The 24,251-nt window shown below is 61.5% G+C and overlaps 2 protein-coding genes and 1 long non-coding RNA gene across 15 annotated transcripts in view; 2 read left to right on the plus strand and 1 right to left on the minus strand.

Moving 5' to 3' along the window:
- The first annotated feature begins 437 nt into the window (after positions 1 to 437).
- KCTD17 (potassium channel tetramerization domain containing 17) lies at positions 438 to 11,057 on the plus strand. 10 transcript variants are annotated; one of them, XM_027070835.2, is made up of 8 exons: positions 438 to 710; positions 1,862 to 1,970; positions 4,160 to 4,251; positions 5,064 to 5,159; positions 6,976 to 7,101; positions 8,432 to 8,495; positions 9,136 to 9,232; positions 10,159 to 10,363. In XM_027070835.2, exons 1-8 carry the CDS (start codon positions 453 to 455, stop codon positions 10,226 to 10,228), a joined length of 912 nt encoding a protein of 303 aa, XP_026926636.2. In that variant the 5' UTR covers positions 438 to 452; the 3' UTR covers positions 10,229 to 10,363. The 10 variants fall into 10 exon arrangements, 9 of the variants coding, with proteins under 9 accessions (XP_026926636.2, XP_053082730.1, XP_026926632.2 ...); XR_003424219.2 differs by lacking the exon at positions 8,432 to 8,495 and having other exon boundaries at positions 10,159 to 10,296; XM_053226755.1 differs by lacking the exon at positions 9,136 to 9,232 and having other exon boundaries at positions 8,432 to 8,510; positions 10,159 to 11,057.
- Positions 11,058 to 12,050: 993 nt separating this feature from the next.
- Positions 12,051 to 14,745, plus strand: LOC128316493 (uncharacterized). Its single transcript, XR_008300500.1, has 2 exons — positions 12,051 to 13,220; positions 13,457 to 14,745. It is a non-coding gene; the product is annotated as an uncharacterized LOC128316493 (long non-coding RNA).
- Positions 13,554 to 24,251, minus strand: part of TMPRSS6 (transmembrane serine protease 6) — a 38,243-nt gene continuing 27,545 nt past the window's right edge. For all 4 annotated transcript variants that reach the window (XM_053226758.1, XM_027070829.2, XM_027070827.2 and 1 more), the window contains 7 exons: positions 23,899 to 23,997; positions 22,900 to 23,013; positions 20,511 to 20,627; positions 20,037 to 20,205; positions 18,374 to 18,645; positions 14,906 to 15,042; positions 13,554 to 14,353 (listed from right to left, as the gene is read on the minus strand). In XM_053226758.1, coding sequence (XP_053082733.1) covers positions 14,195 to 14,353; positions 14,906 to 15,042; positions 18,374 to 18,645; positions 20,037 to 20,205; positions 20,511 to 20,627; positions 22,900 to 23,013; positions 23,899 to 23,997 — 1,067 coding nt within the window. In that variant the 3' untranslated portion in view covers positions 13,554 to 14,194. The remainder of the gene's footprint in view (positions 14,354 to 14,905; positions 15,043 to 18,373; positions 18,646 to 20,036; positions 20,206 to 20,510; positions 20,628 to 22,899; positions 23,014 to 23,898; positions 23,998 to 24,251) is intronic.

Raw genomic sequence — 24,251 nt, forward strand, 5'->3', positions numbered from 1 at the left:
TTATGTTGGCAAAGAACCCAGCCTCCCCCCCTTCATCCCCCGCTTCACCCCCACCCCCAACCCAAAGGGCAGTATGAAAAGAATCTTGGAAAACAGATAACAGGTGAGTGCTACAGAATCCTGAGAGCAAACGTTTCTCCCGGCACCAATTGTTTAATAACCTAAACTGGAGCAAGAGAAAACAGTTATCGGAAGAACACGCAGGAGGAAGGAGCACCGATTTGGGGTAGCACTCACTATTGCCCCACTGACCTCGAACTTGACCTTCCCCAAACACGGTGATTTGGCCAAAGGGCTTCTTCTGGAGGCCGGGTCTGCCGGCCGCCCAGGAAGCGCCCAGGCGGTGGGATTGGGAGCGCGGGCCCCGCGGACCACCACCCCGGCCGCCTCGCCCCGCCCCGCCCCGTTCGCCTCGCCCCGCCCCGCCCGGGGCGCGGACTACAGCTCCCGGCATGCCCGGCGCGCGGTACCTGCCCGCCCCCAGCCGCCGCGCCCGGAGGATGCAGACGCCGGGGCGAGCGGGGAGGATGGAGGCCGGGGAGGCAGCGCCGCCGGCGGGGGCGGGCGGCCGCGCGCCGGGCGGCTGGGGCAAGTGGGTGCGGCTCAACGTGGGGGGCACGGTGTTCCTGACCACCCGGCAGACGCTGTGCCGGGAGCAGAAGTCCTTCCTCAGCCGCCTGTGCCAGGGGGAAGAGCTGCAGTCGGACCGGGTGAGGCCCGCGCGGGGGGCGGCCGTCGGGCGGGGTCCTCTGCCCGCCCGAATCCGGGCCGGCCTGGCCGGGAACTCGGCTGCTTTGATTTCCCCAGGGCCCGAGGCAGGAAGAGCTGGTCGGAGGAAGGGAGGAGGGAGAGCGCGGGATGTGCCCATTGTCGTGGCAACGGGACAACGCCGGGCCGCGGCCATTTAGGGCATTCGGACCACCGCCCTGGGCTCCCACCCCAGGAGGCTGGTGGATCGGGACCCTCGCCCTCCTTTGGGGCCTTCCCTCCTTCCCAAACGGGACTCCCGCACCGGGGAAGGAGTTGGCTGCGGTGGCTTCCCCACGGCCCTTTGCGGTGTGGGTGGCCTAGGAGTGCTGCGCGCTGGGTAGAGAAGTCCTGGGGTGCCTTCCGAGCTGGGTTTCATCAGGGAGGAGCCCGGGCCTGTCGGCCACCATTTCTGGGCTCCCATCCCTGCTCTGCTGCAAACTGCCTGCATGACCTTGGGTCGGACCCCTCCCTCCCTGCTCCAGGATCAGCCTCCTCCTGTCTGTAACCAGAGGAGGCTGGTCTGCAGGTGACCTGAAGGGCCCCCTCTCCCTCATTCCCTGACCCTCTGATGCTGTGACCTTGGGCAAGTCTCCTCACCCTTTGACGTGCCTGCTTTCTCTCCGTAGAGTTGTCCAGGTGCCCGCCCTGCCTCCCTGCAGGCCGAGCCTGTCCAATGAGATAGCGACTCCTTTGGAAACTTGTAAACATCCAACATCCCCAGAATGACTGGGGATCTGATGGAGATAGTGTAGGGCTGGCTTCAGGGGAACAACCTCTAAGAGGGACAATCACCGAGCCCTACTCTGCGGCAGGTGCCGCTCAGAACTCACCGGATGCTCACCATGACCCCTGGTTTTGAGGGAGCGGAGTGAGGCTCAGAGAGGCCCAGTCACTGGCCCCAGGTCACATAGTGAGGAAATGGCAGAGGCAGGACTTGAACCTACGCGGGTCTGACAGCAAAGCCTTTCTGTCCCATCATGCCACTTCATTCCAATGAAGAGCAGACTCAGCGCTCGCTCCCTCCCTCCCTCCAACCATTGCTGGGCCTGAAGTAAGGGGGTGGGTTGGGGGAGGCCTCTCCTCTCACTGCCTGTGCCCCTTATCTCCTTAGGATGAGACTGGGGCCTACCTCATTGACCGTGACCCCACTTACTTTGGGCCCATCCTGAACTTCCTCCGGCATGGCAAGCTGGTGCTGGACAAGGACATGGCCGAGGAGGGTGAGTTGGTCCAGGGGGCTAGCCGGGAGACTGCATCCTACCTAGCCCTGCCCTCTGCAGTCAGCCAGAGCCTTCCGTGGAAGCCCAAAGCCATTTCTCCCAGTCAGGGCTGGGGGGACATTTGATTCCTTCCATGTTTCCCACTTCCTCGTCCCTGACAAGACTGAATCGCAAAGCCTCTGCCTGGACTGAGCCTGGGGGCTGCACCAAGCTGACCAGCCTGAGCTTTGGCCGAGCGCTGTTGGGGAGGTGACGGAGGCGGAGAGGCAGAAGACAGAGGGCGACAGTGAGGCCGGCAGTGTGTGTTGTGGGCAGGGATGCCCTTTCTCCTGACCTCCTGGGAAGGCAGGTGTGAATAGGGTGGAGACAGGCACGGGAGGAGGCATGGGCTCTCTTTCTGCGGGTGATCCGGTATGAGATGCCTGGCAAGGGCTGACAGTCAGCAGGCGGGTGGAGCAGGTGACTCTTCTGCAAATCCAGCGGCCTCTGTGGCACAGCTGGTTGTGGGTGGAGGTGGGGGAGGGGGAGCCGGTTCCCCAGCAGGGGTTTGGTTCTTCCGGGGGCCTAGGGCTGAGGCCCTGTAGATGCCCATGTCTGGCTCCAGCAGATGGCGGGGAAGCCATGCCCGAGAGAATATCCTCTTGGCAAAGCCTCAGCCGGGGGGGCAACAACTATAAACAGCTCCAAGTCAACTCTTCCTTGGGGCACAAGGCGTGGCTCCGGGTCAGCTGACGCAGCCCGGCCAGCTTGGACATGTCACTTCTTCTTTCTGAGCCTCCACATGTCTATATCAATTAGGGGCGGCGATCTCCATCGGGGAGAGCATGTTTGGGGACAGCAGGCATCATGAATCCCAGTGTTTGTACACTGTGGGTGTTTAGAACAGCCCATCCTTCCTCACGCGGGGCCAACGGTCTCCCCCGCTGACCCCCGTGGGACATGGTGATCTAAAGGCCACGTAGCTCCCCAGTGGTCTGGGGTTTCAAACTCGGAGCCCACGGTAGGCACCAGCCCCTCGGCTTTCGGCAGCCCCTCAGGGGAGCACAGGTACCCGGGCACGGCTGGGGCCCAGGAACAGGGCCCGCGGGGAGGGGACGTAAACACTGCGTCACCGCCGACATCTGTTTACAGGTGCTGGGTTTCTGCCAGTTCTGCTACTCCCCGCACCTGAGACAGGGCTAGGACCCCCATCGAGGGCCCCGGAGGATCTGGGACGAGATTTTTCTAGCTGTGGGACACCCGGAAAGTCACTCATCTCTCTGTGCCTCCATGCCCACGTCTGTGGAGCGGGGTGGCGAGAGCACCCGCCTTCCTGAGCTGCTGTGAGGGCGGAGGGAAGTAATACAAGTATGTCCTTTAGTGCAGCACCTGGCACCAAGGGTCACTGATGCCGTGTTCGTCATCTGTCATGGGCAGGGCTCCCCAAGGCGCACTCAGGCAGCAACACTCGCGGGCCGCCTACTTGGTATTAGGTGCCGTGTAGGTAACCTGGGACAGAGGCTAGATCAGACACGGCCCGGTCCTCAGGGAGCCCGGAGGCCAGTCAAGGAAAGAACCAGGGGGATCCTTGCCCTGTAGGCACTCAGGAGACTCCAAAGGCCTGGGGCCATTCCGCTTGTCGGTGAGACTCTCAGTTCCCTCAGCTGTGTGGGGACAATAATGCCTGCTTCCCCGTGTCCCCAGGGCTCTTGCTAAGTGCCTGAGGGGGCTTTGTAAAGGGTGTGGTAGTCTGGACGGACGTGTACAAAGATGATGCATCTGTAGTGGGTTCTGAAGTCAGAGGAACTTGGATTTGGATCCCAGCTCTGCCGCTTACCGGCGGTAGAGCCTGGGGCAGCTGCTTCTCTTTCCGGGCCTCAGTTTCCCCCATCGTTCAGTGGGGGCAATGACCGTACCTACTTCTAGTGCTAAGAATTAACTGCAGTAGAGAACGTAACGTGCTTAGCACAGTAGCTGGCACTTAGCCGCACTTCATCGATGGGAGTGTGTGGTGGGGGGTCAGCCGAGGTCCTTCTCGTTGTGATGTTCTAGGTTCCGGCCCCAGTGAGTCTGCTGCCTCTTGCCAGCCCTGAAGCAGCCCCCAGATGGGGGCACTGGCGGGTGTGGGTGGGTGTGGGGCAGAGGGGACACGGGGAGAGGAGGGCACGGGGGCAGCCCGAGTGACCCAGGAGCCGCTCTGTCTGTGCCAGGGGTCCTCGAGGAAGCCGAGTTCTACAACATCGGCCCGCTGATCCGCATCATCAAAGACCGGATGGAGGAGAAGGACTATCCCGTCACACAGGTCAGGAGCAGCAAGGCAGCAGGGAGCCAGAGCAGGCTGTGGCGGGAGAGCCAGAGCTGGGGGAGGCGGGAGGAGGGTCGGGAGACGTGGGGAGGCCCAGCTGGCCTGTGACGCGAGGGGGTTGTCCAGCTCCCAGACTGCCCAGCAAAGCCCCAGACGGGGAGAAGGACGCTGGGTTCTGTCCCTGACTCGCCTCTGTTCGCGGTATGAATGGGCCCCCCACTGAGACCTGCCCCCTCTTCCCTTCCCCACGGCAAAATGGGGTCAGTGTGGAGGCACAGGGGGCCTTGTGGAGGCAACACAGGATTAGTAAATTGTCCATTTCGTGACATCAGGCAGACCCCTGGGGGCAGAGCGCGAGGTGCTGGGGCTTAGGCTTCTGAGCGCCCTGGGCCTGGTCTGGAGGCGGGGCTGGGGGGGGCCCCTCTGGCCACCCTGGAGGAGACGTGGGTGGGGGCAGGCGGACGGGTGGCCCCCGGAGATTGAAGGGGGTTAGCTCCGTGGCCTCTCTTCCCCCTCGTACCACCTGTGCTCCTGCTCTGCCACGCTTCGGCTCCGTGACCTTGGGCAAGTCAGAGCCTCTGTGAAGATCCCGTAACTCGTGGCGTGTGGGGAAGGATGAAGTGAGACCGTGCGTGTCGAGGGCTGGGCACACGGGGGGTCCTCAGGACGTGGCTGCCGCCTCCCCACCTTGCACCTGCCCCTCCTTGTCTCCTTAGGGGTGTGCGGTGGGCGGGGGGAGAAGAAGTTGCGGGGGTGACAGGTGCTCGTCCCTCCCCCGGCTGCCCTCCAGGTCACCTCTCTGCCTGCAGGTCCCCCCCAAGCACGTGTACCGCGTGCTGCAGTGCCAGGAGGAGGAGTTGACACAGATGGTCTCCACCATGTCAGACGGCTGGCGCTTCGAGCAGGTGGGTGGGGGCCACGGGGCCACCCCTGGAACCACCCGGCGTCACGGGGAAGCCCCAGGCTGGGGTTCCCCGGCACGGCCCCCAGCCATCACGCTGAACAAGAGTAGGAAAGGCCACGCTCGGCCGCGGAGTGACCAGAAGGAGAGAGACAGAAGACCCGGGCGGCTTCGGTGGGGGTTCTCCCAGCCCCCGGGGCGTGGTCTCCGCAGGGGCACGGTCGGGTCTCTGGCCCCCAGGCGACAGCTCAGGAGCAAGGGGACGCGATCCCCCCAGGCGACAGCTCAGGAGCAAGGGGATGCAATCCCCCATAGGTGAGCGGACCCCACCTGGGGTCAACGCCTCTCGTGACAAGGCCCGGCAGCTTCCGGGTCCCTGCCGGGGGGACCTGCCGAGTCACAGCCTTGCCACGCCCGGGAAGCCCAAGCGGTGACTTCCCACGAGGACTCACAGGGACCGATGCAGTCAGGAGCAACTTGTTGCGAGTGGTGCCATCCTGGCCACGCAGCTCACGTCACGCGGCTCAGGTTTCCAGAGGAACAGAGCCAGCAAGTTAACCCCACGTCACATTTGTCCTTCGAGAAGGAAGAGGGTTTGGCTGGCTCTGTAGCTGCACCTGCCCACGGCCCCTGGGACGTGGAGGTTGAAGAAGGGAGAAGGCCAGAGCTCCCCGGATGGCCGGGCGGTACGGAGGAATAGCTCCATCCAGGAGCCAGAGGCCTGGATCTGCCACTTGCAGGCCATGTGACCCGGAGCGAGTCACATCTCCTCTCTGGGCCTCAGTTTCCCAATCTGTGACGTGGGCCAGTCGTGCCCCCTTTGCAAGACTGTTGGGAAGATTAGAAGTGCCGTGGACAGGGGCGCCTGGGGGGCTCCGTCGGTTGAGCGACCGACTTCAGCTCAGGTCACGATCTCGCGGTTCGTGAGTTCGAGCCCCGCGTCGGGCTCTGTGCAGACAGCTCGGAGCCTGGAGCCTGCTTCCAGATTCTGTGCCTCCCTCTCTCTCTCTCTGTCCCTCCCCTGCTTGCACTCTGTCTCTCTCTCTCAAAAATAAACATTGAAAAAGAAAAAAAAGAAGTGCCATGGGTAAAGTCCCTGGCCTAGAGTAGAACTCCCTGGAGCCAGGCAGGATCACACAGATTATCAGCAGGATCACACAGATTATCAGATTATAAGACTCCGGCGAGGACTCAGGATCCCGGGGTCTAACCCCTGTTCCACTCTTCCTGGCTGGGGGACTTCCTACAGGTTACTGTCTCTTCAAGCCCCGTTTGCCAGAGGGGCTGATTTTCACTCTGCCTGTTGGGCGAGGGTCCTGGGGGGCCGAATGTCCTGCGCAGGGCCTCGTGGTTGTGGTTCTTCCAAGGACCCCGGGACAAAGGTGGGGCTCCGTGGAGCCCACGGGAGCCTCTGGCAATCGCATGGGCACCCAGAGGCTGAGCAGGCAGCTCAGGGGGCACCGATCGTTTGCCCTCCGGCCTAAGGAGGGGACAGCCCGTTCCACCTCTGCTTCTGAGAATGAACAGAATAGTCTGTGGGGCCCCACCATGCCAACCCTACCCTACAGCTTGGTTCTGGGGCTGCTTCAGCCACGCCTGGGACGGAGGTGGACGATGATCCGCCCATCGTGGCCTCCGCCTGCTTTTAAGCAGCGGCTTCTAGATCTGGGGCTGGGGTGAGGGGTGGGGAACCGCAGAGAGAAGGCGGCGTCCTCCAGGGGTCAGGCCCCGCCCCGCCAAGCCAGGGCGGGTGGCTGTGCGGGCTGCCTTTAACCCGGCCTCCCAACCTGTCCTCTTTGTCCCCACGCTCCGCCCCCCAGCTGGTGAACATCGGCTCCTCCTACAACTATGGCAACGAGGACCAGGCTGAGTTCCTGTGCGTGGTGTCCAAGGAGCTCTACACCTCCCCGCACGGGCTGAGCTCTGAGTCCAGCCGCAAAACCAAGGTGAGCCCCCCCCCCGCCTCAGCTTCCCCCCCCTTTTCCTCCATCCTCTCCCTGCCCTCCACCCAGCCATCCCTGCTTCTCTCTCCCTCCTGCCGCACACACATAACCAACCACCTGGTCACAGCCAATGCCATCCATCCCATGCCACCCACGGTCCCGTCTGCTCACGCCGGTTACCCAGGCCCAGGCAGGGGGAGAAATGAGCTAGGATCGTCCCAAGGGCACGGCCAGAGGGGGCCTGGATGCCGTTCGCACGGCGGCCACAGGGTGTACCGAACTACGGGTTTGGGCACGGTGTGCCGTGCCCTGCGTGACCTTGGACAAGCCCCGGCCCTCCGGTGTGTTCTCTGAGAAGTGAGGGTAGACTACGTCCTCTCTGGTGCCGCCACGCTTAGAGCTTCTGGGATCCAAAATGGCCAGTTTATTTCCCAGAGGTGGGTAAATGTTCCCAGCTGGCCAGGGCCGGGGCAGGGAAGCCAAATCTGTGCATCCTGCCCCTTCCCCGGGGCCCCTTCCTCAGGTGCTCTGCAGGGGAGAGGTCAGCAACCCCGGGGGACCCAGCCACGTGTTCCTGCCCTGGCCTCTGAGGCAGCAAAGCCGGCTGTGGGGAAGGGGGCTGAGCACAGGTCCTGCTGCCTCGAACCCAGAGCCGGTCAGAAGCCTCGAGGGCCTTTGGTGGGGCCGATGGGGCAGGGCAGCAAGCCAGGCAGGGAAAGAGGGAGACCGTTCCCTCTGGGGGGGAAAGGGGGGGTCTGTCCCAGTGCGTCGGAGACTTACGAACCTGGGCTTCCTGTCTGTCTGTCTGCCTCCCCGTCCTGCGACTCCCCCTGCCCACCCCACCGCCATCAGGGTCAGTGGCTGGCACTGCCTTGCGAGGGTGCAGAGCAAGCCCGCTGCTCCTGCCTCTCTGTGCCAAAGCCTGGGAGCTTGGGGCGTCGGAAGCTGTCCATGGCATCCCCGGGCCTTCCCTGGCCTCGTGTCTACTCTGGGTCAGCCCTCCTGAAGTGAGGCCTTCCCAGGCTCCCCTGGCCACACACCTACCCGTTCCTCTTCCAGCCCTCACCCGGCCTTGCGCCCCGTAGTAGCAGCCGGACTGCTCCGTGAGCATCCCCCAGCGGGGGCCCCGTCCCGTGCCCTTCCTCCAGGCCCTTCCAGAGCCCCCAGGGGACGGGACAAGACGCCCCAGCTTCTCCCTCCTTAAGGTCCCGCCCGCCCCGCCCCCGCATCTCGCCCGCCCTGAGAGGGGGCCCACGGGGACAGCCGCCCGCCGGCCCTGGCCCCTCGTTAGTTCTCCACTCTTTCTTCCCTGGGTCCGCCGGCTGGTCCACAGAGCACGGAGGAGCAGCTGGAGGACGAGCGGCGGCAGGAGGTGGAACAGGTGCAGGTGGAGGCAGGTACACAGGAGAAAGGTGCAGCCGCCCCCCGAGGAGAATGATTGCGCATAAAAGCCAGAGCCTCCCGCCCACTGCCCCGCTGGAGCCAGCCGCCGAACCGGGGGGCCGGGGCCTGCGGGCGGGGACGGGCCACCAGGGTCAGCTCAGCCGCGCGCCCGGCGCCTCGCCTGCATAACCATCCCTTCTCTCGCTTTCTCTTTACAGCCCAGTCCTCCCAGGAGCCCGCTAACCTTTTCTCCCTCCCGCCACCGCCGCCTCCTCCGCTTCCCGCGGGAGGCCCCGCCTCATCTTCATCCACCTCTTCCTCCTCCTGGATCTCATCTGCACCCTGCCTCTTCCCTCTCTGCCCCTGTCCGGGTTTCCTCTCTGCCTGCTCACGCCTCCATCCCCGGGCCGCCCCGGCCCCCGCCTCCCGCGCCCTCCACCCAGGCGCCCCGGCCCCCCCGCATCCCAGAGCCTCCCGCCTGCCGCCTCCCGCGCCCCCTCTGGCGCCTGCCGCCTCCCGGCCTGGGGACGAGGGTCGTGGCCGCGTCTCCTTGGCGCCCGCCAGCCCCGCCGGGCACCCCTGAGGCCGGGCCGCCCCGCCCAGCGCCTCCCGTCCTCGCCGCCGCCGCCGCCGCCTCACGTTTCCTCCTTGCAGGTCCCCGTCTGCACCCCTCAGGGCTGAGGCTGCGCTTGCAGCGAGGGCTTCTCCTCCTCGGGGCCCCTCGCCCGCCCCCCCAGAGCCGCCATCCCTGGTTTGTAGCTTGGCGGAGCTGGAGGGAGGGCGGCAGCCAGGAGGGGGCGCGTCTCCTGTCCCCGGACCTGAGCCTGACTTTTCAGCCGACTTTCTCCCCTCACCTGTTTTGGCCTTGGGTGTGAGGCGCGGAGAGAAGAGCCTTAGGGGGCGGGGCCTCTTTGCCATCTGTCCTTCAGCCCCAGAGCCGGGCTGGGAAGGAGGGAGGGGGGACGGCAGCCAGACGCCTTGGCCTCACCCCTGCCCATCCAGGAGCCCCTGCATCGCAGCCTCGCGGCACTGGGTTCCCCGTCTCTTCCGGGGTGGGAAGGACAGCCGGCCGCACCGGGGTTCCTTTGGCCTACGAGCAGTCCGCCAGAGCTGGCTGGGGATCAGGGCGTCGCGGAAAAAGCCCTGGCCGGGTGCCTCCAAGCCCCCACTCCGTCGTAGCTGCCTGCTCTGTGACCTTGGGCAAGTCACTGTCCCCGTCTCGGCCACAGTTGCCTCTAAAATGGGGATAGGCAGCTGCTGTCTGCCACCTTTTGCCTGAGCCGGCAGGGACCTGACCTTGACCGCCCCCCCCCCCTTCCCCAGCCAGAGTCACCAACGCTCTGGCTTCCACGGCAGCCACCACCCAGCCCAGGATGGGGCGTGGGGCTCCCGGATGGGCGAGCTGGGTCCCCTTCCTGCTCCCCCTCCTCGGCTCTGAATTCACCTTCTCTGGGCCTCAGCCCCCCCCCCCCACCTCTTCTGAGAAGGGACCCTGTAACTCACCTACCTCTTTCTCTCTCCCTCTCTTCCCCTCCCCTCCCTCCATTTCAATCTCCTCTCTGCCCTCCCCTGGCCTCACCTCACCCCTCCTCACTGGCCCCACCCTGTCATTCCTCTCCTGGTGTTCTGACCACCCCCCCACCCGTCCCCCTGCCCCTTCCCCCTCTTATTTTCTAGCTGTTACAAGCCAGAGGCACCCGGATGTGAGGCCCCAGATCACCTCCAGGGACTTGGGGTTCCGATCTGAAATCCTTTATTTTTGTACCATGGGGTGGGGCCCCAGCTCCAGGCGGAGGAAGCACTCTCCCCCTTGCCACTTCTGTCTACACCTGCGGGGCTGTGATCTACCCCTGCCTCTGGGGGCCGGGTGGGGGCCCACTGGAGCCTCTCAAGGCCTGAGGTGGGCCCTGGGACCCCTGGGCAGAGCCACTGGCCTGTGGCCAAAGTGTGGCGCTGTCCAGCTGTGTTTCCCACGCCGCCATGGTCCCTCCCCCGGGTCCCCCAGCTGCATGAATGAGACCCTCCCTCCTGACCCAGTCACATCTCCTCCCTGAGCCTTAGTCTCCCCATCTGTCCAGTGGGTTCTCTCTCCCCACCGCCACCTACCTCACAGGGTTGTTGTGAGGTTGACAAAGAGGAGCAGGGTCCCAGAAAGCCCTCGGGGAGTGTACAAAGCACCAGGCAGAGGGTGGCCCTCCCTTGGCCCTTCCCTCAGAGGGGGAAGGATCTGCTCAGCCCCACATGGAGATTCAGGTATTGGTGGAACAAAGGGGGTGGGGGTCGGCCCTGTCGGAGGAAGGGGGAGGGGGACTCAGCCTCCTCCCTGGCTGCTCCCACCGCCCTGTGCCCTGCTGGGTGCCGAGGCCCCCCCCCCCCCCAGCCAGGAGGGGGCGGGCAGGGGCTCCGCAGGGGCAGTGCAGCCGGCAGGAACCAGTGAGAAGGGAAAGGGGGCCGCTCCTCCCTTTGCCCTGGGGAGAGTCTGGGGGCAGCAGGGGCTGAGCAAGGGGCCCCTCCTGCGTTGATGATCTCCCAGGCTGTGCCCAACCCCACCATGTAATAAAACCTGAAGAAACAGCCATGGGGCTGCCTCCCTCTCTTCCTCTGGGCCGCTTTTGGGGATGGGGCTAACCTCAAGGTCGGATAAATGACTCAAAGGTAACGGGGCTTTTTCTTAAAGCCCGGGGCCCCGCTTTTTCTTAAAGCCCGGGGCCCTGCCCTGTGGTCACTCTTCTGTGTGTATGGGGAGGGGGGGGAGGGAGGTCACGGCTGCATTCTTCGCCCAGTGGCCCAACGGCAAGGTCACCAGCTCTGCCTTGCTGGGAGAATGTTGGCACGTGCCTGCCCCTCTCTGGGCCTCAGTTTCCTCATCTGTAAAGTAAAGGGTTGGACCAGGCGACTCGCAAGGCCCAGCCCCTGGAGCCAGGCAGGTCTCTTCCTGCCTCCCGGCATCCCTCGACCAGCTGAAATCAGGATAGCAGCCCCCCCCCACCCGCTTCCCAGCCTCACCCTACTGTTCCCATGGCCCTTTGCTTCACAGCCTCTGCTGCGTCCTAACCCCCAGGGTGCCCCCTCTGCATCCTGCTGTGACTTCTCTTGGTCCCCTCCACACCTCGCCATTGCTGTCACCCTTCTGTCGCCAGTCTCAGAAAATATAAACACCCGGGCACCTGCTGCACGTTCTCTGAGCCCGCCTGCCCGCAGGACCCTGGGCTTCTCTTTCCTGCCCAGCAGGGCCTCCCACCCCACCCTGCCCCGCCCTGGCCAAGCCCTGCTAAGTCTCCACCTTGCTCCCCTGCCCCGGCATCCCTGCAAAACAGGGGGCCCCTAGGCAGAGGCCTTGCCTGGGGCCAGGCGAGGCTCCCCCCCCCCCACTCCACTCAGGCCAGGGGGGGGCCCTCACCACTCCCCTTGGGGCATCTGGCTCGCCGAACTGACCTCACATTTTGTGTCCTGCTTTGCAGAACCGTCCCCAGGACACTTGTTAAAAGAACAGACCGTCCAGCCTGCCCCCATCCCCATTCTGGCTAATTAAGACCGGGGTGGGACCCACAAATGTCCATCTCAGCAGGGCCCCCAACACTGTCTGGCCGCGCCTGTGGGAAGCCTGAGAGGCTAGGGGCTGGAATGCTTTAACATCCTCCACCACCCCCCTCCCCCCCCGGACCTGGAGCTGTCCCCCTAGGGTCTGCTCTGTCCTCTCGTCCTGCAGGCGGGCCCAGCAGGCAAGAGATCGCCTGCACGGGCCTCTGGACTAGCAGGCCATAGCCAAAGCACCAGAGGTCCTCTCTGACCGCTGCCTCTTGGTCGCTAAGGCTCCGCCCTCCCAGCACCCTTTCAGCTCTGGCCACGCCTCTCAGCCTCCCACGGGAGCCCCCCCTCTGGAGTGTCTATCTCCCTGCCTCCTCAGCCTCCCCGGCAGCGTGTCTTCTGAGGAGGGGTTCTGAAATCCTCCAGACCTCAAGCCCCCACCAGGCCAGGCAACAGGGGATCAGAACAGACCCCTTGGAATGGTCCCTGGGTGATTCCTCTGTCACCCAACCCCAATCCATGGAGGCACCTGGAGGACACTGAGGGTCCTTCAAGTCCACCCTTGCTGCCCTGCGCATTAGAGCCTACCCTCTCCCTCCTGGAGTCCTGCAGTGGCCTCCTCAAGGCCTCCCTGCCTCCCACTCCGTCCACACTGCTGCTGGTGGTCCATTCCACAATGTGACTCCACTCGCGTGTCACTCTCCTGTCATAAAGGCTTGCGTGGCTTCCCAGAGCATGCAGGGTCAAGTCCTAAGCTCAACTCCAAACTCTTTGTCAGCTGCTCTGAGTCCCCCCCACCCCACACCCCACCCCCCCCCCCCGCCAGCATTCCTTTTCATTCCTTCCCACTCAACCTCTGTTTCGCTCAAAACAGCTTACCAATATGTCCCGTTCTGGTGGGACTCTGCCTTTGCACGTGCTGTTCCCCTGTCTGGAATGCCCTTCCCCACCTTGGCCGTCTTCGGGCCACACAACTCAAGTCTCACCTCCTCCAGGCAGCCTTCCCTGACATCCCGAGTTCTCGGCTACCCCAGAGCCCCTTCATGCTGGATTGCCATCCCCAGGCCTCCTGAGATCAGGAGCTGAGCTCTGTGCATCTCCGTGGCCCCACTGCAGGAGTTGACACACAGCAGGAGATCCTGCCGGGTAAATGGTGCCAAGAATGCAAAGGGAGTGTTGTGCCGGAGAAGTGGAGGACTGGGAACCAGGAGGTGGGGCTTCCACGCCAGGTTTCACCCCCAACCGCGGGTGTGCCAATGAGGACGGCTCTGCTCCTCTCTGCCTCAGTTTCCTCCCAGGCTTCCAGAAGGAGCCCATCACTTGTCCCATCCTTCGCTCTGATCTCCGGTTCACCAAACCCCTGCCTTCCTGGGGTTGGTCCTGGGACCTGGACAACTGCCCGGGAGGTCACTCTCCTGCCCCCACTGACCTAACCTTGGCCTTCCAGACATTTGACGAACAGACCGGGCAGGAAGCGGAGGCTCGCACAGTCGAGAGCATGAGGTCAGTGCTCCGGGGCCCTGTTTAACCCCCAGAGCAGAGCCTCAGATCAAACGGCTTTATTCCACAGGGCGGCGGAGCTCACTTCCAGGTGAGAGTGAGCAGTGGAGGCCCGGGGGCAGGTAGGGGTTGGGGGAGAACCCTACACCCAGGGGTCCCTCACCCTTTGGCTTACGGTGGCAGGTGGCCCAGCTGGCTGTCTCCGGTGCTCTGCAGGTCCCTCGAGGGTGCCTTCCATCCACACCCCCCCCCCCCCCGCAAGTTCACGGGCTGGGATCTGCTCGGCATTGGCAGAGGGGAGCCCAGACACCTCTCCTGGGACCCGGAAGCCCCGTTGGTGCTGCTGAACCATTTCCCCCACCCCCAGAGTCAGCAGTGGAGGAAGGGGGAGGGGGAGAGGGAATCAGAAGGCGACAGGGCTGGAATGTGAACCGCCTCAGCCAGGCCTGCTGACCATCCCGGCCCTGGGGTGCAGGGGGAGTCGACCACCAGCTGCTGGCCCTCCTCTTCCTCCTGTTGCCCTCCCCGGGGCAGATGTCAGGGAGCAGGTCGGGGACCACGGGATGCCACCCCCTGCCTCTGCGGGGCCCTGCTTGCCCCCAGAAAACTCGCTCCCCTGCCTCGTGGGTGCCCTGGCCACTTGAGTCCGCGAGGTGGGCCCCAGCTCCGCAGGGAGGGCAGCTCCTCAGCTCAGCACCTGCTGGATCCAGCCAATCACTCCTGTGATGCGGGTATAGACACCAAAGTAATTGGGCCGGCCACAGCCCAGGCCCCAGCTGACCAGCCCCGCCAGGAACCAGTGGCCACTGGGCTCCTTACACACAAGCGGGCCTCCCGAGTCGCCCTGCAAGGGGGAGAGAAGAGACAGGGCCGCGTCAGGGTAAGGCGAGGGTCCCGGCTGCTGGGAATTTTCCAGCTGACAAGAAAGTCACACCCCCTTCTGAAGCCTCTACTTGCCCCGCGCCTGGTAAGTGGAGAGAGCCCAAAGCACCCCTGCCCATGCTTCCGCGGGTCCTGGCCGTCGCGGAAGCGTCCGCGGGTGTCCCCACGCCCCACTCACCTCTGCCTCCCTTCTGTGGGCTCCCATCCCTTGCCACTGTGTCCCCTCGGGCAAAGTGCCTTGCAGGGGCAGGGGGCGGAACCGGGTTTGAGCCTTAGACCTGCCCCCCAGGGTTCTCTTGTGATCTGGGACAACTTGGGGCAAGTCCCTCCACCCCACCCCCACCCAGAGCCTCAGTTTCCTCATCAATGAAGTTGGGGCTAGCCAGCCCCGCGTCGCTGGGAGGCTTCAGGGCCTCGGCAGGCCGGTGCGAGCAGAGGGCCAGGCCGCGGGTGGCAGGAGGGCCACCCTCCCCCCCTCCCTCCTCTTGCCCGCCCCTGCCTCCCCCAGAGTCACCTGGCAGGCGTCCTTCTTGCCCTTCCGGTAGCCAGCACACAGCATGCGGGGCGTCACCTGGTAGCGATAGGCCTCGCTGCACAGATCCTGCGGGATCAGCTGCACATCGACTTTCTGCAAACCGTTGCTGGTGGGGCCTGCCCCGTGCGGCCGAGGACGGAAGGCAGACATGAGATCTGACTCTTCCTCCCGCCCTTCCCCTTGTTCTCAGGAGCCCCCCTTCATCTGCTCTGCTCACCCCCTTCCCCTCCGCCTCACCATCACTCGGCTCCTTGCAGCCCCTGGGGACACAGCCCCCCCCCCCCCAAAGCCTATCAGGACTAGTGTCCTTCTCCCCACCCCCCAGCCCCTCCTGCTGGTGGCCTCTTGCCTGCACTGCTCGGTGACGGCTCCTGGGGGGATCTTTCCAGAGGGCACACCTGACCCCTACACTCTTCCCCTAAAAGTCATCAGTGCTACCCCAGCATCCAGCCCAGTGCTTTTCCACGAGAGACCCCGCAGGGAGCCTCAGTCGGCACTGTGCCTGGTCGCACCCTGAGATCTGGTCTGTTTGGCCAGCGGGGGGCTTGATATCAGTGTCTTTCTGGAAGCCCTCAGGTGGTTGGTTTTTTTTTTTTTTTTAATGTTTATTTATTTTTGAGGAAGAGAGTGCGAGCCAGGGAGGGGCAGAGAGAGAGAGAGAGAGATTGGGAGACAGAATCCCAAACAGGCCCCAGGCTCCGAGCTGTTGGCACAGCCCGATGTGGGGCTCGAACTCACGAGCTGTGAGATCATGATCCGAGCCGAAGTCGGACACCTACCCGAGCCACCCAGGCACCCCAGCCCTCAGGCGGTTCTAAAGTGCGGGTCGGTGACAAAGCAGGAAAGACTATCCAATGGAAAAAAGACTGTCTCTTTAACAAATGGTGCCGGGAGAGCTGGACAGCAACATGCAGAAGGTTGAAACTAGACCACTTTCTTACACCATTCACAAAAATAAACTCAAAATGGATAAAGGACCTGAATGTGAGACAGGAAACCATCCAAACCCTAGAGGAGAAAGCAGGAAAAGACCTCTCTGACCTCAGCCGTAGCAATTTCTTACTCGACACATCCCCAAAGGCAAGGGAATTAAAACCAAAAATGAACTATTGGGACCTCATGAAGATAAAAAGCTTCTGCACTGCAAAGGAAACAATCCACAAAACTAAAAGGCAACCAACGGAATGGGAAAAGATATTTGCAAATGACATATCGGACAAAGGGCTAGTATCCAAAATCTATAAAGAGCTCCCCGAACTCCACACCTGAAAAACAAATAACCCAGTGAAGAAATGGGCAGAAAACATGAATAGACACTTCTCTAAAGAAGAAATCCAGATGGCCAGCAGGCGCATGAAAAGATGCTCAACGTCGCTCCTCATCAGGGAAATACAAATCAAAACCACACTCAGATACCACCTCACGCCAGTCAGAGTGGCCAAAATGAACACATCAGGAGACTATAGATGCTGGAGAGGATGTAGAGAAGTGGGAACCCTCTTGCACTGTTGGTGGGAATGCAAACTGGTGCAGCCGCTCTGGAAATCAGTGTGGAGGTTCCTCAAAATATTAAAACTACATCTACCCTATGACCCAGCAATAGCACTGCTAGGAATTTACCCAAGGGATACGGGAGTGCTGATGCACAGGGGCCCTTGTACCCCAATGTTTATAGCAGCACTCTCAACAATAGCCAAATTACGGAAAGAGCCTAAATGGCCATCAACTGATGAATGGAGAAAGAAATTGTGGTTTATATACACAATGGAGTACTACATGGGAATAAGAAAGAATGAAATATGGCCCTTTGTAGCAACGTGGACGGAACTGGAGAGTGTGATGCTAAGTGAAATAAGCCATACAGAGAAAGACAGATACCATATGTTTTCACTCTTATGTGGATCCTGAGAAACTTAACAGGAACCCATGGGGGAGGGGAAGGAAAAAAAAAAGAGAGAGAGAGGTTAGAGTGGGAGAGAGCCAAAGCATAAGAGACTCTTAAAAACTGAGAGCAAACTGAGGGCTGATGGGGGGTGGCAGGAAGGGGAGGGCGGGTGATGGGTATTGAAGAGGGCATCTTTTGGGATGAGCACTGGGTGTTGTATGGAAACCAATCTGACAATAAATCTCATATATTAAAAAAAAAAAAAAAGGGCGGGTCGGGTGAACTCCTGGTTCAACCTCCTCACAGTGGCCTATGAGACCCCTGTCCTTCCTGCTGGTCCTCACCCAGACCCACCTGCCCCCAGCTCCCCTCTGGTGCCGGCCGTTCTCAGGGCTCCCTGGGCAGCTTCCTGTGCGCTTAACCGAACACCTTCCTCCTCCGCTTTGTTACTGCCCACCTGTCCTCCTAGCCCCAGCTTAGATATAGCCCCTCCTCTGGACGCCTCCCAGACCATGCCTGGCTAGGCGTCTCCTCTGGGCTGCCACCGCCGTTGTGCCTCCCCACCCATGTCGGCTCTTAGCACCGTCTCCCCCCAGAATGTTCTCTTCTCTTTATAGTCCCTTTGCCCAACTCAGTGCCTAGCATATAGTAGGTGCTCATAAATGTGCCCTTGGATGAATGAATGAATGAATGAATGAAGGAGAAAATGAATCAACCCTTGATTTACTCTTTTCCATCATCCTCTCCATCCAGTCACTTTCCATCTGAGCCTCAGTTTCCCCATCTTTAAATTATCCACACGGTCCTGCTGGCCTGCCTCCAGATTGTAAATCATGTGCCGGTCTTTAAAGCCACCACCTTTAAGGGGTGCTGGGCATGGCTGTGGTTATGCCAGCCTGGGCCTATATTCACGGAACAGAAGTAGCCTCTAGGGATGGTCAGTTTAGGTGGGAAGGGGAGAAAGCCCCCTGCTGCTGAGAGGCTGTAGCAGGAACAGCAGGGGGCCTGGGGTCAGGCAGTCCTAGGTTCCAACCCTCTCTGGCTGTGTGACTTGGAGCAACTGCTAAAAAAAAAAATGTCTCTGCGCCTCAGTTTCCCCATCCATAAAATGGACCGTAATAGCCACCCTTCAGGGTGTCCGACGGAACACATGAGACCACGTTCCCTAAAACCCAACGTCAATGTAGAAAGTGGTAACAATTAAGAGCGCTCCTCGGGCCCCCTCCGCCCACCTCTGTCCCAGGAGCGGAGGTCGGAGCTTGCCCGTGGGGCTGTTGGGTTCCTAGCCTGCCCCACCACCTCACCCATATCCCCCAAGGAAACATCCCCCGCGACCTTCGTTCCCTTTAAATACGTCATGCAAGGAGGGAAGGGCCTGGAAGGCAGGAGCCACCCGCTTCTGTGACAGGCAGCCCCGGTTCACCCCGGGACCAGAGGGCCTCCGGGGTGGAGCCCTGGGGCCCTTTGCCCCGCCCCCTCGGGGCCCGGAAGCCACGGGAGGTGGCCCGCTCCCCGACTCCCTAGACCTGCCCCCCACCCCCCCACCCCCGAAGCCGACTCACCGCCCTCGCGCAGGGCGCCCCAGCCCGTGATCCAGCAGTGCAGGCCGGGCTCGAAGAAGTGGGAGCGCGCGGGCAGGCAGACGGGGCGCACGGCGGGCGAGCGCACCACGGGGTGGTCGAGCTGCAGCAGGGCCACGTCGTAGTCGTGGCTGTCCTCCTCGTGGTAAGGGTGCAGGAGCAGGCGGCTCACCTTGAAGGACACCTCGCCCGGCCAGCGCGAACTCTGCCACACCTTGCCCAGGAACACGGTCCACAGCGCCGGGGAGGCCATGCTGGGGATGGGGAGGGGGTGCGTCCTCGCTCAGCCGCGGCCTCTCTGGTCCCAGCCCCTGAGGAGAGCCAGCTTCCCCACGTGGGCCGCGGGCCACCACACCCTCCCTTCCCCCCCCGGGTAGCTGGGGGGGGGGGTACAGCGTGGGTGCTGGCGCCAGAATCCACCTGCCTGGGTTCCAGTCCCAGCTTCACCCCTGCCTCCGTGTGTGTGCACCTCTCTAGCCCTCAGTCTCCCCGTCTGTGAAATGGGAATAGCACCTTCTACTCCTACGTTACTGGGGGGATTCAGTGAGACTGTGCGTGTAAAAACATTAGCACAGCGCCAGGCAGTGACGAACATTTCTCTCCTTTTTGTCCCTGCGCTTTACAGATGGGGCTGCTGTGAGCTCGCTGAGACCTGCCTAGTCCTCACTGGGGAGGGGAGGGGGCTCCCAGTGTGGAGCAGTCAGCAGAGAAGGGGCGGTGAGGACCCCCTCCCCACTCCCCCGCCCCCGATGTCAGGTCAGCGTCCAAATCTTTCTTTACCTTAACGGCTGCGGGGAGCCAGGGAGGCAGTGAGGGAATGAGGTGGTCAGACTGCACCCAGAAAGAGCCCCCAGGCACCTGGGCTGGGAATGCAAAGCGGAGCTGGGCTCTGGGCTGCCTGGGGTGGCCCGAGGCGCTGGCGATAGCGTGGACGGGCCACGGCTGAGCGTTGGCCGGGCGCACCGAGAGAACTTGGTCTCTGGCTCTGGATGTAAGGAGCAGGGGGTGGGGCGCCCCGATGGCTCCTGGCCTTTGGCTGGGGGCTGTGTAGACCCAGGACAGAAGAGGAGGTGTGGGAGGGGAGTCCAGGGCTGGCTGTCCTGGGGGTGAGGCGGGGCGGGGGGGATGATGGGCAGGAGATGGGGGCCGGGGGGGGGGAGGAGGTGTTGAGAGCCCATCGTGCAGATGGAGAAGACCTCTGTGGGGCTGGGTGGCATGTCCCTTCTTGGCTTCTTTGGGCCCCACTCACCAGGTCGGGGGGCAACCTGGCAGAGGGGGGGCATGGCCTATGGCCAGGTCGGGCAGTTCTGTTCTCTGCTGGTACCCCTAGTTTCCGGCCCAGCTCCCTAGCAGGAGCGCAAGAAATATTTCTGAATGAATGAGTAAATGAGTGAGTGGGGAATGAATCACTGACCCAGCTTCAATCGAGATACTGGAAGTAGAGCAGAGAGGTTGAGCATCCTTTCTGGGGCCGCAGACTATGTTCATGGTGGAGCCAGGACTGAACCCAAGGGTCAGAATAGCCCGTCTGTTGGACTTCCACCACCCTTCCTTCCTGCCTGGATCTCAGACCCACTGTCCACCCCCTGCCATGGCCTTCTCTACCCCGTCTCTTGTGGTCTAGGTGCCCATGCCCCCCACTCACCTGTCCTCCTGGAAGCAGTGAGCGGCTGTTATCACCCAGCGGTCAGCGATCAGCGCCCCCCCACAGATGTGTCGGCCCCGAACCTGGAGGCTGGCCTGCCAGGGCCACTCGCCCTCCGAAGACACGGCACCGCCCACTATGCGGCCGGAGGGGCCCTGGAGGCCACAGTCTGGGTGTGTGGGGGAGGGGCAGGGCCAGAAGCCGGTGAGAAACAGGCAGAGAGAGATGGAGAAGGGGAGGCATCGAGGAAGGGCAGAGGACAGATGGAAGGAGGCGGGAAAAAGAATAAAGGAGAGGACGGACCCAGAGCAGGTGCAGAGGCAGGACAGAAAGAGACAAAGTGAGCTCTCCTTCAGCTTCCCCGTGTGGGCACCTCCCTCCCCGCCACACTCCAGGGCCCAGCCGCTGGAGAGAGCCTTCTCTCCGCCCGTCTGCCCCGTTGAAGGGCCCCAGGCAGCCGCAGGCCAGGCTTACCACAGTGCTGCTCGTCTGAGCCGTCCCTGCAGTCCAGCAGCCCGTCACACTGCGGGTTGGGCTTCTTCACGCAGCTGCGGTCCTCACACTGGAAGGTGAATGTCCCACAAGGCACCCCTGCGGGAGAAGGGGTGGGGATGGGTCACCGAGAGTAGGTGCCCGAGCCCAAGGGAGCCTCTGAAAAAGGCCCAGGGAATATGGAGGCTGGAAGAGGCCGGAGGAGACTGCGGAGTGATCCCTTGACCACACTGAAGGGGTCCCTGGGGCTCCTGCAGCATGTCCTAAAGGCAGGCCGGGTCCCCTCCCCACCCTTCACCCCCTTCAGACTGGTGTGTTGAGACCAAGGCTGTGTCTCCTCAGCAGGCTGTGACTCCCGAGGTCGTGCATGCCACTCCAGGTGTACCGGGAGGCAGAACTATGCCTCCGCTTTCAGACTAGGCTTCCAAGAACCGGGCTGTGCCTCTCCTGGCATTCTGAGGCTCCCCGCCTAGCCCAGCCTGCCTCCAGACCCCGGCCCCAGCCAGTTACCCGCCTGCTCCTCACCGTCTTCGCCGCGAAGACCTTTCTGTGCCACCACCTGGTCTTGGCCTGCTCTCCTTTCCTCCCGCCTATTTACATTTTACCTCTCTTCAAGGCCATGTTCAAAGCCCACCTCCTCTAGGAAGCTTTCCCTGCCTGATCTCCTCCCGCAGTCCAGACTTCCCGTGCTCCTGGACATGATGTCCAGAAGGTGATGGGCCAGTCACTCATCATGTCTTCCTACTAATGGACAATCCCAGAGGGCAGGGGACTTTTATTCCCAGTCCCTCACTCTGCTTCACCTATCCCTGGGTTGTCTGCAGGTGTTGGTTGGCTGGTTGGATGAATGGATGGATGCATGGGTGGTTGGATGGTTGGATGGTTGGATGGATGGATGGATGCAAGGGTGGTTGGATGGCTGGATGGTTGGATAGATGGATGGATGGATGGATGCATGGATGGATGGATGCATGGATGGATGGATGCATGGATGGATGGATGCATGGATGGATTCATGCATGGATGCATGGATGCATGGATGGATAGAAGGATGCATGCATGGATGCATGGATGCATGGATGGATAGAAGGATGCATGCATGGATGGATGGATGCATGGATGGATAGATGGATGGATGGATGCATGGATGGACAGATGGATGCATGAATGCATAGATGGAGAGATGGACAGATGGAGAGATGGATGGATGGATGCATGGATGGATGGATGGGTAGATGGATGGATGCATGGATGGATGCATGGATGGATGGATGGATGGATGCATTGATGGATGGATGGATGGATAGATGGATGGATGGATGGATGCATGAATGCAGATGGACAGATGGATGGATGGATAGATGGATGGATGGATGCATGGATGAATGGGTAGATGGATGGATGGATAGATGCATGGATGGATGCATGCATGGAGGGATGGATGCATGGAGGGATGGATGCATGGATGGATGCATGAATGCATAGATGGACAGATGGATGGATGGATGGATGCATGGATGGATGGATGCATGGATGTATGGATGCATGGATGGACAGATGGATGGATGAATGGATAGATGGATGGATGCATGCATGGATGCATGGATGGACAGATGGATGGATGGATGGGTGGATGGATGCATGGATGCATGGATGGATGCATGAATGGATAGATGGATGGATGGATGGATGGATGGATGGATGCATGGATGCATGGATGCATGGATGGATGGATGCATGGATGGATAGATGGATGGTTGGATAGATGGATGGATGGTTGGATGGATGGATAGATGCATGCATGCATGCTTGGATGGATAGATGGATGTTTGGATGGATATATGGATGGATAGATGGATGGGTGCATAGATGGCTAGATGGATGGGTCATGGATGGATGGATGGGTAAACATATATACAGACAGGAGACTGGGCAGACCAACAAATGAGTGGATTGATGGTCCAGTAGGGAGACTGACAAACAGCTAGAAGGATGGATAAATGAGTGGATGGAAGGTCCAATAGGCAAATAGGTAGGTAAAGAGACCAATGGTTGGATGCATGCATACATGCATACATAGATACATGGACGGAGGATGGAATGATGGACACACAGATAGTTAAGTGAACTCATAGATGAGTAGATTAATGGTTCAGTGGATTGGGAGGCAGGTTGTCGGACAGACGGGTGAATGGATGGTTGGACGGACGGACGGATGAATGGACATATCAGCATCCACACAGATGGGTTGGTAAGTGTTTGGACAAGAAGGCAGAAGCCCTTGCTGAAGAAGCATGCGGAAGGGCTGGGCTGTCTGGCTAAGCCCATTGTTTGGTTTTCCTCTGGACAGCTGGTCACCCCCCACCCCTACCTCCCTGGCACTGCTCCTCATCACTCCCGTTGAGACAGTCAGGCTGCCGGTCACAGATCCTGGACAGTGAGATGCACGTGCTGTCTTCTTGGCACTGGAATGTGGCTCTGCAGACTGTGTGGGGACACACAAAGGAGGCAGGTGAGAGAAGCCAGAGAAGCCAGGCCGGGACCCTGTGCTGCCTGCAGAACATGTGTTAGGATCCCAGATGTCTTTCTTAGCTACTCTACCCACCAAGTTTCACAGCAACCCTGTGAGGTACTGTGAGGCACCCCGTTTCATCAGTGGAAACAGAAAGGAAGTGACTTGTCCAAGGTCACCTGGCTGAGCCAGAACTTGCAGCCAGATGCTCCGGTTCCAAAAATGAGGCACCTTCCCCAGCACATCTCCCTTCCCTCCCGCTTCTCTCCCCAAGGATGTAAAATTGGGTGGGACAGGGTTGGGGGAGGCCTGGGGAGGTCACACAAGAAAAGGCTGCCCCAGTGGTGAATCTGGGGACCCAGAAGCCAGAACTCAGAGGGACAGGCATTATTCCAAGAGACCACCAGGGCCGGGCAGTGGGGAACATAATTCCAAGAAGATGGCAGCTGCAGTCCGAACCCCTGAGTAGAGGAGTGAAGACCGCACTCGAGGGAGGGAGACACAGGATTATCTCCTTGGCCGCCCACGCCTCGCCTGTCCCTGCACAACAGCCTTCCCCTTCCTGGTCCTCCAGCCACTCTGTTCCTTCTTGGACAGCCAGCTGGGGGCCATGACCTGATGGAGAGAAGCCCTGAGCTGGGAGTCAGGAGACCTGGGGTCCCACCTTATCCCTGCTCCTGCCCCACATGGCGGTCCAGGGGAGCCCACTTTCCCACTCTCTGCTTCCATTTTGCCACCTAGCACAGCGAAGGGAGCCCACTTCCCGGATGCCGAGAAGGGGGACCGCGCGTGACTTGAAGAAGGGGGCTCGGCTCAGCATAGAGAAGAGAGGAGGGGTGCGACAGGTGGGCGGCTCACCGCAGTTCCGCTCGTCCAGGCCGTTGGGGCAGTCCTTGACCCCATCGCAGGCTGGCACACACAGGCCATTCACAGAGCAGAGGAACTCTCCAGGGCAGGCTGGACGGGGAGGGCGCCATCAGGACACGTGTCATCGTGCAGACACGGGCAGACGGACACGCTGCATTCGTGTGCTCACGCACGCGCCGGTATGCACAGTGCATGAGGGCATACGTGGCCAGGCACACGGACCCAGCACACGCACGGGCGTGTATGAGAGGGTGTGCCTCGTGAACGCGCGCGCGCGTGCACACACGCACACACACACACACACACACACACACACACACACACACGGTCCTTTTGTCCAGCCT

Source organism: Acinonyx jubatus, chromosome B4 (genome assembly GCF_027475565.1).
Source record: "Acinonyx jubatus isolate Ajub_Pintada_27869175 chromosome B4, VMU_Ajub_asm_v1.0, whole genome shotgun sequence".
Taxonomy (NCBI): Eukaryota; Metazoa; Chordata; class Mammalia; order Carnivora; family Felidae; genus Acinonyx; species Acinonyx jubatus.